Genomic DNA, 18152 nt, shown 5'->3' with positions numbered 1-18152 from the left:
ACATTGCAGAGTGATGAGGAGTGACAAATTTAATAACATTATGTAAGAAATGTAGAATTGCATTTGGGATGTTTCTGTTAATTTGAAATATACTTTAAACTTTGGTTACACATTAGGCAATATATCTAACAATATATTGTTCCATTGCAGATTAGAACAGCTGATCGAAATGTATGCATTCTGTAATGTTCTTCAATGATACATTTTGTTACTATATTCCTTTATGCAATAAAAACTATTTAGAAAAAAAAAAAGAACAGCTGATCGATCGGTCTCATGGGTCGTTCCTTGTATAATTCCATCGGCCACCACCCGTACACGCTGTACGATGTGATGGACGATGATGCAATGTATCGTTTCTCACCGCATTTAAAATGCATTCTGGCAATCTCTGAGTCATCCCAATGGGCTTGCAGCACACCCTATGGGACTACTTGCGGGACCGCACCATTGGTCATAAACATTTGACATTATATTGTATGTGTTCCCAGAGATAGGGCCAGATTCTCTAAGCTTCAAAAAGTGATAAAATGGAGAGTGATAAACAGCCAGCCAATGAGCTCCTGCCTGACATGGCAGGTAGGAGCTGATTGGCTGGCTGTTTATCACTCTACATTTTATCACTTTTGAAGCTTAGAGAATCTGGCTTTTGGTCTGTAAAAAAAATGATAGTGCTTTTTCATAAATAAACAAATACACAAATCATTTTTTTACAGACCAAGGTCTTAAGGTGCCCATACACGTCCCGATGCGGGTGTGCGTTTTGAGCTTAAATAGCCTTGTGCATGCAATGCGATGAAAAGCAAGTACAAAAAGTATGTTACTTTTTGTACTGTACGATGAGGTGCCGCGGGAGCGCACACCTCAAAGCACAGATGGCACCGCCCGCATCGGGACATGTATGGGCACCTTAAACCTAAAAGTATCTCACAATATTTGAAAGCAAAACTCATAAGTTATTTCCAAGCATCATACACAAACCAAATTTTTGGTTTGGGGGACACTCAAGGCTACAAAATTTGCAGCCTTGCGAGTCAACCACAATAAGGACCTTAGGGGGAAATTGACTAAAATGGGAGCTCTGTTTCATATGGGATGTTGCTACGGGCAACCAAACAGAATCTACTTCTTCTTTACATAGCACCTTCTAGAAGATAAAAGACAGTATCTGGTTGGATTGCCATAGCAACATCCCATCTTAAATAGAACTCCCATCTTAGTAAATGTCCCCCTTACTGTTAACTCTTTCTTAAAAGCCAACTTATATTAAGCGTTTGCACCCTATTTGATTTTGTTTTTCTGACCTGTTATATAATATGGGTATACTCTTTCTTTGTCTTTTTTTTCAGTTCTCTCCTGGAGGAATGCCAGTGGAGTTGGAGGAATTCTTTGTCAAGTACAGAAATTTGTATGTCACTTGTAACAGATTTTTGTATTTCAATTGTTGATCAATTTACCTGGTCTCTCTACAAATTATTGTAATGAAATAAATGTATTTTGCATACAGGGAAAATTTCAGTAAAGCACTAAAGCTAGTAATTTTGTGTATAGAACAAACCATGCTGCTGTGCAAGGGGACAACATATTTATATTGTTTCTCTGCAGGATAAATACTGTCTGCTTTGCATGTAGCCCACAGATAATAAACAACTTTACTTTTTTAATTTTTAGATTTGTTTGAACGCACCCCACCCAAATCTACATCTCTTGGCACATGTTACATCTGCCTCACCTGCAGCACAACATGGTTTTGACCATTGCATTTTTTGTTTTGCTTGCCAACAAAGCTGAGTCCTGCCCACTATAACTAACTAAGCAAATGCATTTGATCTTATTTATTTGGTTTCCTAGAGTATTACTGGTCATGTTGGGCAGTTTGAATGTTTTGTAAAAAATGTCCCATACAGTGTGTCGGTATCGGTAACTCTGCACTTGCGGATGCAGGTTCCTTGCTGCTGCCGCCTATATCCTGGCTACATGCATTATGCAGTGTGCACCCAGCAGAAGTCTAAATAACTAAATATACCAAATTTAGATAAAAATTCATACAGTTCTGCTTTTAGTTCATTGACATCTCAGATTCCAAAGATAGATAGTAAAGGTTGTTAATTCCACTAAAGTATACTTTCGCATGATATAATGTACATTGCTGCAAAGTACCCGTTACTGTGGGTGGAGAGCACTACACCCACGAGGAGCATAGCGGCTGCAACAGCCTATTGTTTACGGGGTGCCTGGTGCTGGAGGTGTTCAGGAATGGTGAACAATAAACCCAGTGTGCAGAACTTATGAGAGAATTTAGAGGGGCCTTGTAGTGGGTGCGAGATTCACGGCAGTGCTGATAAGGCAGTAAATGTAACTTATGAAGCCGATAACCTACCTTTTTCTGCATCCTCCTGCTGTCAAGGCCTTTTCAGCTTAGAATGGAGATAAAAACTGTTATATCGCCTGCTCCAGTGCAGTCCTGCAGTGGCATGTAAAGCCTATTGATTTACAGTAGATAACCTAAATCTATACATTTAGTAAAAATGCAGGTTTTTATGATATAATGTTAGACATTTGCAATGTAACCTTGCAAGCAACCAATGTGCACATGCTTTCGTAACTGGTCTATAATAAATTGAAGTGAAACTACTAGCCAATAAGCTCCTTTTTTTTCAAACACAGCCTGTTAAATGACAGTTAGGGGCTGATTGGCTGATACTATATCACTATCCAAAGTTTACTAAATCTCACCCTTAAGAGCTACAGGAATTGAGCTACAGGAATTCTTGGTAAAATCTGATCATGTCCTTCTTGACACCTTCTCCATGTATGTAAGGAGTTTGGAAATCCCGGCATTCATGTCTGGAAACTGTATAGGTGTGCCGGTGCCCTCTTAGGCCAAAAGGCAATAGATAGATTCAGATGAAAGCGGCACTCAGGATACAGGTTCAGAAGTGAATTAAATTCAGTTTAATCCATTAAATAAAATTATTTCACTTCTGAACCTGTCCCCTGAGAGCCGCTTTCATCTGAAGATATATAATATATACATATGTAATATCTCTGTATTCACATCATTTAAAGTTTGTTTTTGCCCACGAATCTGGCGTGACAAACAAGCATGAGTGGCTGGTTGCCGCAATGATAAGCGTGGCTACATCTGTATATGTGTGTGTGTGTGTGTGTGTGTATGTATATGTATGTGTGTATATGTATGTGTGTGTGTGTGTGTATATATATATATATATATATATATATATATATATATTCACACTACAGAAAGTCTGAATAAAAAGAAGAATGTAACTATGTATGTCACATGGATATATCTCCCATTAGTAGATATCAGATTGATGTCTAGACTACTGAAGTGTAAGTGTTTTAATGGGATTACTTTGTGATGGATGTCTCTCTCACAGTTCGTACCTCCACTGTAAGTGGGCAACTCTCCAAGATCTTGAGAAAGATCCAAGGATCCAGCAAAAGATCAAACGATTTCGCAACAAACAAGCGCAGATGAAGCATATTTTCACTGAGGTCAGCCTAATGTGTTATGTTGTATAAACCATAGGTACACAAATTGTGTGTGGGACTGAATGGGGTCAGACAAACTGTTTTTGTAGTCCCATGGTTGTTACATGTACTATTGAGAATCACTACATTTCAGATTGCAAAATAATGGCACCCGATTCCTTGGAATACTAGCTAACAAATGTTAAGTACAGTACTAAACGGTCTTTGTCTTCTTATTTTCTTTTTTTTAATGCTACTCACAATTCTAAACTGAACATCTCACTCTCATAGTGGGCCAGATGCACTAAGCTTCAAAAGTGATAAACAGCCAGCCAATCAGCTGATACCTGCCATGTCACAGACTGTGTTTGAAAAATGTCAGGCAAGAGCTGATTGGCTGGTTGTTTATCACTCTCCATTTGATCACTTTTGAAGCTTAGTGCATCTGGCCCTATATATTGCACTGATTCCAGCATTATTTTGTTACAGTCCATTTTCTACTTGTACTGTACCTTGTTTAACCCATTTCCACAAGTAAAGTATTTGAATGACTTACAGAAGCTTAGGAGATAAGAACTACATACAGATGGAGCGCAAGACATCTCATCTTTGGCCGGCGCTCGCCAGATCCCTTGCACTGGTGAGCGCCGGCGATAGAGACTGGGACGCACGTGCATCTCACACGCACGTGCGTCCCAGTTTCCCGTCGGCAGGGGGGTGGGAACCCTGTCCGCTTCAGGGAGACGGACAGGGTTAGGGGGGGGGAGGTGCGGCAAGGCGGCGGGGACCCGGGGCGACCATCGGCAAGGCGGCGGGTACCCGGGGGGGAGCCCCTTTGTAAAGGGACGCATGCGCGTGTGTCCCTTTACGGCGGTTAGTGGGGAATGGCGGATGGCGACTCCTCCGCCATCCCCTGCAAAGATGTCTCCCGCTACATCTGTATTGGGAGAAATTTACTAAAATTGGGGTTGTTTTTCAGATAGGGTGTTGCTATGGGCAACCATTCATCTAGTATATTTTAGAAGGTTCTAAATAAATAAGAAGTAGATTGATTGGTTGCCCATAGCAACATCCCATCTGAAATAGGACTCCTATGTCAATAAATTTCCCCAATTATGTTTGTTTTTATTGTTAAAAGCCACAGACCATATTTGTTCATTAGGTTTTTTTCCCTTAGATTTATAATTGCATTACATCTGTTATGACATGTACAAACTTCCAACCATGTTAGCCTCTACCTAATTACTAAAGGTGTCCATACATGGAGCAATGTGCTCCGTACTTTCTGTACTAGATCGCATTGCATCTAGTACAAAAAGCATGCAATGTGCTACAGCAGTGTGCTTTTTGTACTAGAAGTATGGGCTGCACATACTTTTTGTGCTGTGCGATATATGTTGTGCGCATTGCATCACATCACACGGACAAAACGCACTGTGCATGGGCACCTTTAGACTCACACTGGTCTGAATATAATTCTGAACTTAATCTGAATATAATGCATGATATGGTTGAATTTATTTGACTTGATATTTTATGCCCTTAAATTTGTAGCAGCCTTTACTAGTTAATCAAAATACTGTCTTCTATATGAACACTTCATATTAATCAACACATTTTCACAGTTTAATGCACCTTTAAGAATAGGTTCAGAGCACCTTATTGTATTTGATCTTTAACTATGTCAGGTCATTTGAGTGCTCATGTGATACTTATGAGTACAGCTCTGTATGTTACACCAGTGGTTCCCAAACTGTGTGCCGTGGCTCCCAGGGGTGCCACGGAGTAGTTGCAGGGGTGCCCTGGGTTGGTGGTCCAGGACAAATTCAAATTATATATGGTTAATGTAATAAGGAAAATCAGTGCTTGTGACTTCCAATTATAAAATATGTGGGTAAACAGAAGTGAATCATGTTCCTCACCACATAACTGGACCTAAGGATGACATATAAGCACAACTTATTTAATTTAATATTTTTTTCTGAAGCTCTTGGTATCTAACTTTTGGCCTAGGGGTGCCGTGAAAAAAAATCTGATACTCTAGGGTGCCGTGATTCAAAAAAGTTTGGGAACCACTGTGTTACACGGTAGTGTTGTGGTGTGAGAAGTTACAGTAAAATTAATTTAATAATTTTTTTTTTTTATTATTGCTGACCAGTATTTTTTTTCCTACCTGTAGCCAGATGAAGATATGTTTAACCCTGATTATGTGGAGGTGGACAGAGTTTTAGAAGTGGCTCACACAAAGGATGCAGATACAGAAGAGGTAAGTGCACTAGTCCTTGTAAAGTGTCTGTATGAAATCTTAAAGCTGAATATAAAAAAAAAAATCATGTTAAGGCTATGGGAAACTAGAAAAGGGACAAAGAAAATAGGCAAATTCCTAGATGTATACTTTAAATAGTATGCAACACATTAGTTACTGCAACTGTCTGCATTTGCATTAGGCATTTTATAGGTGAGTGTCAATGGAATGATTTTGCACTTTGTTTTGTATGTTTTTCTGGATATATTATGCCTTTTCTGGGAACCTTTTGTGATGATTAAACCGAGGCTCGACAAATTTTTTGAAAATCTAGGAGCCAGGATGAAAGTGTAGGTGCCAGACAAACCAAATATAGGGACATTTGTGCGGCAAACATTTACACCATAATGCCTGTTACATATGTCACACCCATGACATTTTATACCACATGCCATAATGCCCATTACACGTTAATGCTACATGCCGTAATGCCGATAACATATTATGCCACATAAGTGCCACTTACCTATAGGCTCATTGCTAGGGGTTGCATGCTCTTTTGCCAGGGGTTCCATGCTCGTTGCCATGGAGGATTAACACCCCCCCCTTCCCTCTACCCTCCCCACTACCCTCCCCACTGTTACCATGGGTGATAATGGCAACAGCTGGGCATAGTGGTGGACCACTCACCCGGCTGTAATAGGCACTGAAAAACCCTGGCACTTGTAGTTCCATCTAACTACAGAGCCTCATTCTGCATACAGGAGCCTTAAGCAGACATTGCTGTCTTCAAGAAGAGCTCTTCCTTACACGTGATACAATATTAAAACATTGTCCATTTTGTTGCATTACATTTTAATTTAGTTAAAGGGTCTAGTAGCCCTGTCACACGCATTATACATAAAAACAATTATGCACAGTTGTGAGGGCTAGAGTTTCTGGGTAATCAGAGATCAGCGGTGTAGTCCTCATTGCTATACATGCCACAAGGGACACAAATGACCAATGTTTAGTCCTCCAGCAGCCAGTGGGTTAATGTGCCCTGTCCCTGGCACAGGTGGTAGAGGTGCAATGTGAGCACTGCTGCCTGGCACATTGCTATCATATCTGGTCTGTGGTGCGGCTGTTGCAAAACTCGAGGTGACTTGAGAGCTGATTGACGTTCGTGGTCCAACAGACAATCAGGAGCTACCACTGCCGCTCCTGATTGGCTGCTGAACCCCTCGATTTTTTAATTGCCACTCCGAGGACCTAATCTGATACAGCTGGAGCCAGGTGAGTTGTCCACCCCTCTGCCCGGCTGTTATATTTATGCAAGCCACCACTCTGCCCAGCGCGATCTGCATCCTGACTAATCTGATTTTCAGGAAGCAGAATCTGGTCACCATGGTGACCTGGCCCTCAGGTTTTGTCAAGCCCTGGATTACATACGTTTATGGCAAAATATTAAAGTAACAGTTTATTTCTCTTATGTGGGTCATACATATCTAACAGCATGAAACTTATTTTTTACACAATATCATGTTCATGTTCCTTCTCTGTGAAGGAATAAGGGAAATACCTGTTGAAGAGTAATGGCAGAAAATAAACTGTCAGAAGTGACCATTTAATGGCACTAATAATCTGCATATTGGGAAGATATATGCATTAAGTATGCCTGGATTTACTTACATGTAGAGATCAGTATAATTGGAAATAATGGTATTGTCCTATATCTTTTGCTGTAGTGTCATGAATTTTCTCTTGTTTAGAGATCACTGTAGATATCTGTTGATCAAATTGGTGGATACAGAGATGTGCCTTAAGCTGTGCTGTTTATGTCCAGTATCCACTATTGTCTGCATTAATATTACTCCTACTCTAACAGGAGGTGACACATTATCTGGTGAAATGGTGTTCGCTGTCCTATGAAGAGAGCACCTGGGAACTGGAGGAGGATGTTGACCCTGGAAAAGTAAAGGAGTTTGAAGCATTGCAAGTTCTGCCGGAGATTACACGAACGGTATATTAGGCTAAATTTTCTGTATTATGAGAAAACTCCACTTCAAAGGAAGAAGCAAAAAAATGGTCATATAATAGGAGGCAGAATAGGGCTTATTGTTGGAGTGAGGCTGTGTTACTTCCTGTGACACCTGGGGAACATAAACATCAAAGGATTAAGATTGACTCGCTGAATGCGGGGAAAGTCCGACCACAGCCCAGTTATGCCTTCTTAGTGGCAAGTGGAGGCGCAGTGGAAATGTGCACAGCTATGCTGCAAAACAAAGTACCGTCCACAAACTGGAATATATATGTATATTTTATTAAAGTGCGGATTGATATTAGTGGTAGTATTAACAACTATTCAGATCCTTGTTATTTATCTATCCTACTAGCCTATCAGATCCTACTAAGATTCTCCCACTAATCCACTCCTTATTTGATTCTGTTCCCTACTGGCTCGCATCTCAGCCCTAGCAGTGAGTGCTTGTCGCTTGCTATGGTTGTGCCCTTGTAATGGTGATTCAGACTCAAAGCACACCTTGGAAGCATTTCCCTTTTGAGGGCGAACTATTATTCAGCCTGGAATTTGAAATGTTTATTACGATCTACTGATGGGAATAGTCGTTTTCTTCCGGGATGCTGAAGGCCAAATCCAAAACCTTCTAGTTTTCCGTCCTTTATGCCTCAGGGTAGGATCTCTTCCCTTCTATCCAGTCCTTTCGGGTTAATTCATGTTTCTCCCATAGTGTCTCCTTCTGGGGCCGAAGCAGGGAGACAATCCATCGCCTCAGTCAGGCCATCAGTCCCCAGGTGGTACGTGCTGGAATTCAAACCCAATCGGTGGGTAAGCTGCATTGTATCCAGGTTATATTCTGGCTCTTCAGGCACATATGCAATACAGATTCTTTGTGACCCCTCTTCCTCTTCCTCAGGAGTCGGCCAGAAAGCGGGCCTTACTTTAAGCTGTTTCTTCTACCGGTGAAGGGGTCATAGATACAGTCCCAGCACCAGTCTATCACTGGTAGTCCGCTTAAAAAACATTAATCAATTGAAGAGGAAAGATATAGCCAAATTGAATAGAAGCTTCTTCCAATTCATGTAGCAGGGGAAGAAACCACGTATAGCTAGGCATAAGACATAATAAGGAAGTCGGAGGGGGGTTGGGGGTACCGAACATTATGGCATTCACTCAATCTGTGTTTAGCAGCCAGTCCAACATGTAGTGTAAAAACAGTCAGTGTTATACTCATAGGGCCGTGGAGGGCGAAATGGTGGCTCCACACTCTCTGCCAAGAAACACACTCCCCACGGGAGTTTTAAATAATGTGATGTTTGCTGATACCTATTGGGTGTGGGTCAACATTAATAAAAAATTGAAGCAACGCCATACAGTCACCAAGTTTGCACCATTGCTAGACAACCCAACCTTTCCGGCGGGAGAGGCCTCTGCAGGGCACCACAGGAAAGGGGAATTTTGTTCATAAAGGAGGTGTTTGATCCAGGGGGAATGGTAGTGTCTTTTCAGAATCTTAAAGAAGAATATAATAAACCCAACAGTGATCTGTTTTATGTATTTCCAAATACGCCACTACGTACAATCCATGCCACCTCCCATGTCAAATCCTAATTTGCCTGATGTGTTGCATTCAATATTAGTGCTTAGCTTGACTGGACCTTTTTGACTTAAATATGTGTATGCTGATCTTTTACCGGCACAGCCGGAAAAGATCTGGACTGATGCCATTACATCTTGGCACAGAGATATCCCGAATATATCGGAGGCTAAGATCTTTCTGAAGCCAATGGAAAAAACGTTAAAAACACTCAAATCTGCCCAGATGCAGGAGGTCCATATTAAGACCCTACATAGGGCTTACATCTCCCAGGCACAGAGGTGACATTTGTCCCTGGGGAATCGGGGAGATGTTTGAAATGCAAAGGCACAGGCGCTGATTTCTTTCATAATATGTGGGGTTGTGGTCGCGTTAGAAAATTTTGGGACAACGTGATGGGCTTTATAAATGGGGTGTGCCACTTGCAATTGACTAAAGACCCCCTTGCAATGATGTGCTCAAACTTTACCAACTGGAATCTGTATTATGTATACTGTATTATTTATTATCTAGTATTTCTTGTCTGAATAACTGACACTGTGCGAGTATACCAGCGGAAGGTATACCTGAGTTAGGAACTATCAGGGTACACCCCACACTACCCACCTCCAAAATACCAGTCGGGTGCAGAAATATATGAAACAGACGAAGAGTCATATTTAACTTGTCCAGTAGAGGACACTGCTGTCCCATTTCTTATCTCTTGCGATACTATACAAGAGGTATTCTCCTCTCAACCTCTGGACACAGTGCGAATGTGATGTAAATAGATAAAGCCATTGCAGCTACTGTTCATAACTGAATATCAGACACTGTATCTTGCAACTAATACTGTTTATCCCATAAAAGAAGCCATTTACAAGATTGAAAGCCAATTAAAGGCCAGTACCTAAAGTGTAAATTGGTGGAGATTATAAGTGTAATATTAGAATACTGTCAGAAATAAACCCTGGTGGGGAATATACCCCGTTATACACCTAAGCACCAATACTCTACAGTCCTCTCTACCTACATTTTAAATCTTTAAATCACTAATCCTTTTCTTTTCAAACACCATCAATGTTTGTATGTTAATGTGCAATTTTTAACCTCTCAATTTCGCTACACCAATAAAGATAAAAGGAGCTCCCACTTTTTAACTAAAAAGGAATATACCCCAAAAAATTTCGATCAATTGTAAGGAGTGCATCCAATACAAACCTTTTCTCTTCTTTCTTTCTCCAATCATAAATGTTTGGGATAGCACCCCCACTGGTGCAGATAAACACACAGTGGACCTCTGCCGATCAATAAAAGGGCATTAATCCAACTTTGTGTGCAGAACTCTAAAAACCCATATCCTTGCCAACTGGAATCTGCAGGGTCGAAAGGCCGCACTTACACCTTTTCTCACTTTAGTGGTGACGGTAGCAAGGAAGACCATCTTGAGAAACTGGACGGCATCCTCTCCTTCATTTCTTTATTCGGTTAAACAGAACTTGCTGGGTCTTCTTCGTTTGGATAGGCGATCCACAATCCCGCATATAGAACAGGGGGTTAAAGGCTTTATGCGCAAATGGGGGTTATACATAGATTCATTGGATGGCGAGTCCCAACAGCGTATTTACTATATGAGGGCACAACTTGGTACTTGACTAGATCTCTTAGCAGAGAACCAATTGCACCCAGGACCTGACTGGTGGGAGGGGGGAGGGGAGGAGAAGGGAGGGAATGTTAGGGGGGGAGGAGGAGGAGGAGGGAAGAAAGAGAGAGAGGGAGGATAGTTTAATAAAATTTGATGTTTATTTGATTATTTGTATTTTATAAGAAAGACAGTGACGGCATGTTTTTCTAAATCACTATACTTTTAATACTATTGATGCTTTAAATGCTGTGACAATGCATATATGTCAGAAGATGTGCATGTACATGGAAAATGATCTACTGTTTACTGTCTTAACACAAAATAAACAATCATAGAACATATGGCTTGGAAGAGCGTGAAATAGTACATAAGTTATATATATCCAATTTATTTTTGCACACGTGTTTGGTAAAGGGATTAGGTACCTTTTGGAAATATTCACCTATTGGCTGCTTTATGTGCATATTTCTTCTTTAACCTTTCTTTCTAACATTAGAACCTTTACTGTAATAAAAGCGTTTGAAAATCTCTATTGTATGTTATGTACATTTTTGGGTATAGTTCTTTTGGCTTTGTACTGTATATCTGTATCTTTCAAAGTTACAGACATTAAATGCAATAATTTACTTAAACAAAAAATATTAATATTGCATCCACTGTATAGAACAGTAAGGTTAAGGAGCCCACACACGCACTGTTGCCGGCGGTGCGATGCTGTACGATGGGGTGCGCGCTACCGCGGCACCTCATCATACAGTACAAAAAGTATGTGCTGCACATACTTTTTGTACTAGATTTTTCTAGCATAGCATCGCATCGCATGCACATCGTATGCACAAGGCATACGATGCAATGCTATGTGTGCTAGTTAAGCCCACAACGCACGCCGTGTGTGGGCTCCATTACACATGATATGTTTTCTTTTTCTGAGTAATTGACTAAACTAATCCTGATTATTGTATCTTCACAGGAGCGTCCATCTTCTGAGTGCTGGCAGAAGTTAGAGTGTACCCGTGCATACAAGAACAACAACCAGCTAAGGGAGTATCAGCTTGAGGGCATGAACTGGCTGCTTTTCAACTGGTACAACAGGTGAGGTGCAGTGCATGGAATTGGGAAGATGTATTAATGGTAACAGAGTTTACGTATGAAGGATGTGAATCTGAGGTCCCTTCAAATGGATCATCCCAGTGCTCTATAAAATAAGTAAATAATATTGAATATGCCTTAATGTTGTAGGAAGAACTGTATCCTCGCAGATGAAATGGGCCTTGGTAAAACTATCCAGTCTATCACCTTCCTCTCAGAGATTTTCTTTATGGGAATCCGAGGACCGTTCCTTATTATTGCTCCACTATCCACAATCACCAACTGGGAACGGGAGTTTCGGACATGGACGGAGATGAATACTGTAGTGTACCATGGGAGCCAGATCAGTCGACAGATGATTCACCAGTATGAGATGTACTACAGGGATGCTCAAGTGAGTCTTATACCTAAAATCATTTTATTTTGCCTTCGCTTTATCAGTCTGTATCCTATGCTTGGAATAAAATCATAATTAACTTTGTACTTTAGGCGTTTTGTGAGTCCGACTGCCATGCGGGATGCCAGCCGAACTCAGATAATATTTTAAAGGGGCAATAATTTTGAAGTCATGGTGTTGCCATGTAAATGACTGCCCCTTTAAAAAAATACTTAAGTTTGGCCAACATCCAGCATGGCTGCTGGACTCGCAGTGCATTACATCCCACCCTAGGTATTCTAATACTGTAGGGGTTATCCGATTACCTGTGTTGATTTACTGAGAGTAATTGTATCGCTGGGTGCTGACCTATTTTCCCTGAATAGTCATCGCGAGCCATGGTCTATTGGGTACGCAAACCTGAAAACACACTGGTTTCACTGAACCTCTGTGTTCTCAGAAAACAATGTATTTTTTGTGACTGTCTAATCAGATTGCACATAAAATAAAATATATATATATTTGTGAAAAATAGTGAGAAACTTCCATTTATCTCTCCCAATAAATTTTTTGGGACTGAACCTATACTAGGTTTCTTCTTTCATAATTTGGCTCGGATAGATTAGAAGGAACTAGATCGTTCTCCAGGTTACAGTAGTAGAATAAAATTGTTTGCCTAATTTATTCACCCATGTTCAATTTTTTATGCTTTATGAAATACATTTAAAGGTCATTAAACAATACAGTGGATAGGAATAATATGTTGGCATTCACAATATGAGAATGTAGACACTGATCATATGTCATGTGACTACCATCTGGTGCACTAGCGTTCTGTAAAGTACAGTCCCCCTAACACTAATCGACCCCATAGTGCTAATCTCTCTCATTCCGCAGCCTAATACTTATGTGACATTCTGACTGTGTTGGCATTTCACATGTCCACTTTTTGAAAATGTTGACATGTTTCCTTGTTGTGTTGGCATTATGTCAACATTGTTTTTTTCAACCTATTGTTGTCCTCGTACTTTTTGAAACATGGTATTAGACACCTAGGGTGAGATTTAATAGGATGAGATATTCAGAAAGTGAGAGATTTTGGAAGAAATCTCCAGTTTTTTTAAAGCGGCAATCATTTACACTGCAAAATCAAACTGGTTTTGCAGTGTAAATGATTGCCGCTTTAAAAAAACTGGAGATTTCTTCCCAAATCTCTCACTTTCTGAATATCTCATCCTATTAAATCTCACCCCTAGTTTGATTTCCTAGGTGTGAATTTTTACAAAATTTTGCTCCTTTTTCTTCAACTTTGTATCATCGTTTGCTTTAGAATATCTCTGTACTTGGGGTTAGGGTTTAGTTGGAGCTATTTGCAGCGATTGGAGGATATTGTGGAGATATCTGTAGGTCACAAAATAATCCATAAATGTATTTCTCTAAAATTGTAATGTTCCAATTAACCATGCTATGGAACCATTTTTCTCATTCATATGAGTAAAAACACAACACATTCAAAATTTAATTAGAATGTATGATTAAAACCCATACATTAATTTTCATGCTTTTTATTATTTTTATGTGGAAAGATATCTAGTTGAGGGGCATGTAACATTCCCGCTTTGGATACAATTGATTTTGTATCTAATGTTGATGTAAAGTACATTTCTGTCTGTAGAGTCAGGGCGGTGCTTCAGTAAATTGCATAATGTGGCTGTAAGCCATAGCCATGACTTTGTCCTATTCAATTATAAGTCCCCAAGGAAAAATAATGCAAAATTCACCATGCAGGTGTCCACCGCACAACATTATGCTAGGAGCCCGCTTAATGAAATATGCTGGGAATGGGAGTGGACCATTGGGAAGACCAGTATTGGGTCAGTCAATAGGTAATCCCCATATAGTCAACATTCAAGTGGCCGACAGAGGCAATAGGTCAACATGGAAATGGGCAACACTTTTTTTTGGTGGAAAGGGGTGGTGGTATTAGTTGTAACATTAAACCACATGTAACCCCCTCCTGTCGCTTGGCTCACTTCACTTGCTATGATTTTGGCAAGATGCCACATTTTTACCACTGCACTCAGCACAGGTTACTATTCCCAATTGTAGTCAAAGTGGATGGTAACGATGAAAAAGTTGTCATAAAGAAACAAAAAAAAAGAAGAAAACTCCCCAAATTTGCATCAGCGACCATGTGTGTCAACCATTTGAACTTTTCGACCTATTGTCCACATGAATATTTTTAAACTGTCAACATGCATGTCGATGATGCGGGGTCAACCTCTTGACTGGCGGCCTAATACTGGTCAGCTGATCAACCGGACACTGTTACAGTAATATAACTTGTGCCTCCTGCAGACAGAACTCTTGGTTAATTGAATCTGGAAATACGTTTTCCTGCCATAGTTTTAGCTATAATGCTATCTCATGTAATCATAACATTAAATAAGCAGAGAACATATTATTGTGTCTGTATTGCATACATTCTGAATCAGCATTCATTTTCTTCTTGGAATTGTATTTGAACCTTGGTAATTGGAGACTTTTGCCATATTTCTTGCACTTATTCCTCGGTCTTGCACGTTATATGAGAAGACTTTTGGCTTATTCCTCTTTACAGATCTGCCTTATCTCCCTGATATATATATATCTGCCAGTAATGGGCCCCATACATCAGCAATCACAATTTATGGATTTCCAGATACAGGGATTTTTTGGCCAGATAAATGGATTTTACAATCTATCTGACTTTGCCCACACATTACAGATTTATTTCAGTGATCGGCAGATTTTTCCATCCAAAGATTGCATCTTCATATCTGGAAATTGCCCAATTGATTGTCATTTCAGCTGTTCATAATGTAAATAGATGAAGAAGACGAATTGGGAATGCCCATACATATAAAAAAGATCCGCAGATAATACCAGATTATTACCATATATACTCGAGTATAAGCCTACTTTTTCAGAACATTTTTTATGCTGAAAAATCCCCCCCCCCCCCTCGGCTTATACTCGAGTGAGGGTCCCACTTGAGTCAATGCGTTTTCCCAGTTTTTTTAGTTGTAAAATTAGGTGCCTCGGCTTATATTTGGGTCGACTTATACTCGAGTATATACGGTAAGCATGTTTAAAAATCTGATTAAGCAATCGATTGGCGATTTTGATTGGGATTGCCAAAAGGGGGAGCCCACACATCTAAAATTTATTGTGGCAATCATCTCCATATCTGAAAATTGTCACAATTAATTTCTGATGTATGGGGCCCTTAACTGTTATATTACAGGTTGAGTATCCCGTATCCAAAATGCTCGGGACCAGGAGAATTTTGGATAACGGATTATTCCGTATTTCGGAATATTTTTATATTTCAATGATGTATTTTGAAGTATCTTGCATTTATGCTGTATAAACACATAATATACACACAAATATATTTTATTACCACATAAAATACACACAAATATATTTTATTTGTTCAAAAAACAAGGTTTCAAAACGTGAAACAAAATTTGTGTACTATCTCAGATATTGAATTTGAATGCCAAGCAATTATTTTCTTGTACATATATAGTGCCAGTTACATATCATGTCCTCAGTAGTGCTGTTACAAATGTCCCCAGTGAGTTTTTAGCAAAAAAAAAATTTTTTTTCACTTTCTGGAATGTCCGTATTTCGGAATAATTCGGATAACGGATATTCGGATACGGGATACTCGACCTGTACAACATTTCAGTTGTTTGAAGGTCAAGATTTTAAATCTTGATTTCTAATGTGAGATCAGTGAATTTTCTGCTAGTGTTGCACATACTGTAGACGTAATATAAATCTGTCAAGAAAAGCAATATGTTAAACACAAACAATTATTACTTTAAGCTTAGTGCTACTTTGTGTAAGCCAACTGTGGACCCAGCATTCTTTGCATGTAGTGACTTAGGGGCAGATTTATTAAGCTTGGTGAAGTGATAAACTGTCTGGTTTTTATCACCGGCCAATCAGCCCCTAACTGTGAAGCTACAGGCTTGGTTTGAAAAATGACAGGTAAGAGCTGATTGGCCGGTGATAAAAACCAGACAGTTTATCACTTCACCGAGCTTAATAAAACTACCCCTTATTGCCTACTCCATCGTGAGTGTTCTCTATGTCCCAAGGTAATCTGTGTCTCCCAAATGGAATAAGAGAAATGCATGGATTTTAATATAACATGTACATTAAAGGTGTTTGCAAACTTTATTTTCACTCTGTAAGCTTACGTAGAAAATATATAGATCGTGTAATAAACATGTAATTGGTTTACTTTAGAATATAATTATTTTAAATGTAATTTATAATGTTTGCTAATTTGTTATAATAAATTTGTTTTTTTGCATACAAAAAGGGAGCTCCGATTTCCGGAATCTTCAAATTCCATGTAGTCATTACAACGTTTGAGATGATTCTAGCAGATTGTCCAGAGTTAAAAAAAATCAGGTGGAGTTGTGTCATAATTGATGAAGCCCATCGGCTCAAGAACAGAAACTGCAAGCTTTTGGAGGGTCTCAAGCTCATGGCACTGGTGAGTAGCAGGGTATCTCTCATACTGCATAATCTGCTTACTCCTACATAATACAAGGGGATACGGTCATATTGTCTACAGCAGTGGTAGCCAACCCTAGCCCTCGAGAGCTACCAACAGTGCACATTTTCCACACAACCTAGCTGCTGCACAGCTGCAATCATTAATCACTGACACATTTTAAAAGATACACAGATGGAGCTAATTAGCTCACTTGTGATTCTGCAAAACATGCACTGTTGGTAGCTCTCGAGGACTAGGGTTGGCTACCCCAGGTCTACAGCATTTAGGTCTACAAGCATTAGGTCTACACCAGTAGGTCGACATGACTTAGGACGACAGGGTCATTAGGTCGACTTTTATAAGGTCGACAGGGTCATTAGGTCGACATGGGGAAGGTCGACAGGCAAAAGGTCGACATGGGGTAATTTGACTGTTTTATGAGTCGACATGTGCCGACAGGCGGTATTTCATGCCCTACCATCCACTAGGGCATGGTGGGAGAATAAAACCGTGCCCGAAGCATGGCGAGCGGACGCGGTGCTATGTTGACTCTGTCGACGCTTAAAAAAAAAAAAAACCATGTCGACTTATGCACTGTCGACCTAACACCTGTTGACCTAATGACCCTGTCGAACTAACCCATGTCGACCTTCAGTTAGGTCGACCTAAATGCAAGTCGACCTAATGGTGTAGACCTAAATGCAGTCTGACGAATGATCCCATTCCAATACAAGCCTGCATGTACTGGTGTTTACTTTGTTCTTTAGTATTTCATTGATAAAGATAAAAATGTTTCAATAGAAGGAGACAACAACAGATAAGTTACTCAGGCCTAGTAGCCTACTAGTTTTATACCCTGCTATCCTAAAAAGTGGTGTGTTGACTTGGCCCTCAGAGATATTTCTTACAACAGAATACAGCATAGTATAATGATTGAAGTCATTTGTGTGCTGTAATTATCAGGTGTATTTTTGCCTTCTGAATCAACCTCTGTTAAACCTGATCGTAGAGAGGAGTGTGTTTTTTTTTTTTTTAGTAGGAGTTTTTTCTGTTTAAAAATGTTTTTTTTTTATTATTTATTTACAGTATGTGCCTATGCACATCCTTGCTGGCGGGTCGCCAGAACGTACGCGCTGGCGACCCGCCAGCAGCCTCGCCAGCGAGGA

At 39.9% G+C, this 18152-nt stretch overlaps 1 protein-coding gene across 4 annotated transcripts in view; it reads left to right on the top strand.

Annotated features, from left to right (window-relative positions):
• Positions 1 to 18152, top strand: part of CHD6 (chromodomain helicase DNA binding protein 6) — a 130925-nt gene that overhangs the window by 47203 nt on the left and 65570 nt on the right. For all 4 annotated transcript variants that reach the window (XM_083147650.1, XM_083147651.1, XM_083147654.1 and 1 more), the window contains 7 exons: positions 1350 to 1408; positions 3405 to 3522; positions 5678 to 5764; positions 7611 to 7745; positions 11934 to 12055; positions 12203 to 12446; positions 16807 to 16983. In XM_083147650.1, the coding sequence (XP_083003776.1) occupies positions 1350 to 1408; positions 3405 to 3522; positions 5678 to 5764; positions 7611 to 7745; positions 11934 to 12055; positions 12203 to 12446; positions 16807 to 16983 (942 nt within the window). The remainder of the gene's footprint in view (positions 1 to 1349; positions 1409 to 3404; positions 3523 to 5677; positions 5765 to 7610; positions 7746 to 11933; positions 12056 to 12202; positions 12447 to 16806; positions 16984 to 18152) is intronic.

This window comes from Crinia signifera, chromosome 6, assembly GCF_055691185.1.
Source record: "Crinia signifera chromosome 6, ASM5569118v1, whole genome shotgun sequence".
Taxonomy (NCBI): Eukaryota; Metazoa; Chordata; class Amphibia; order Anura; family Myobatrachidae; genus Crinia; species Crinia signifera.
Note: the sequence above shows the minus strand (reverse complement) of the source record. Positions and strands in the feature narration are given on the sequence as shown.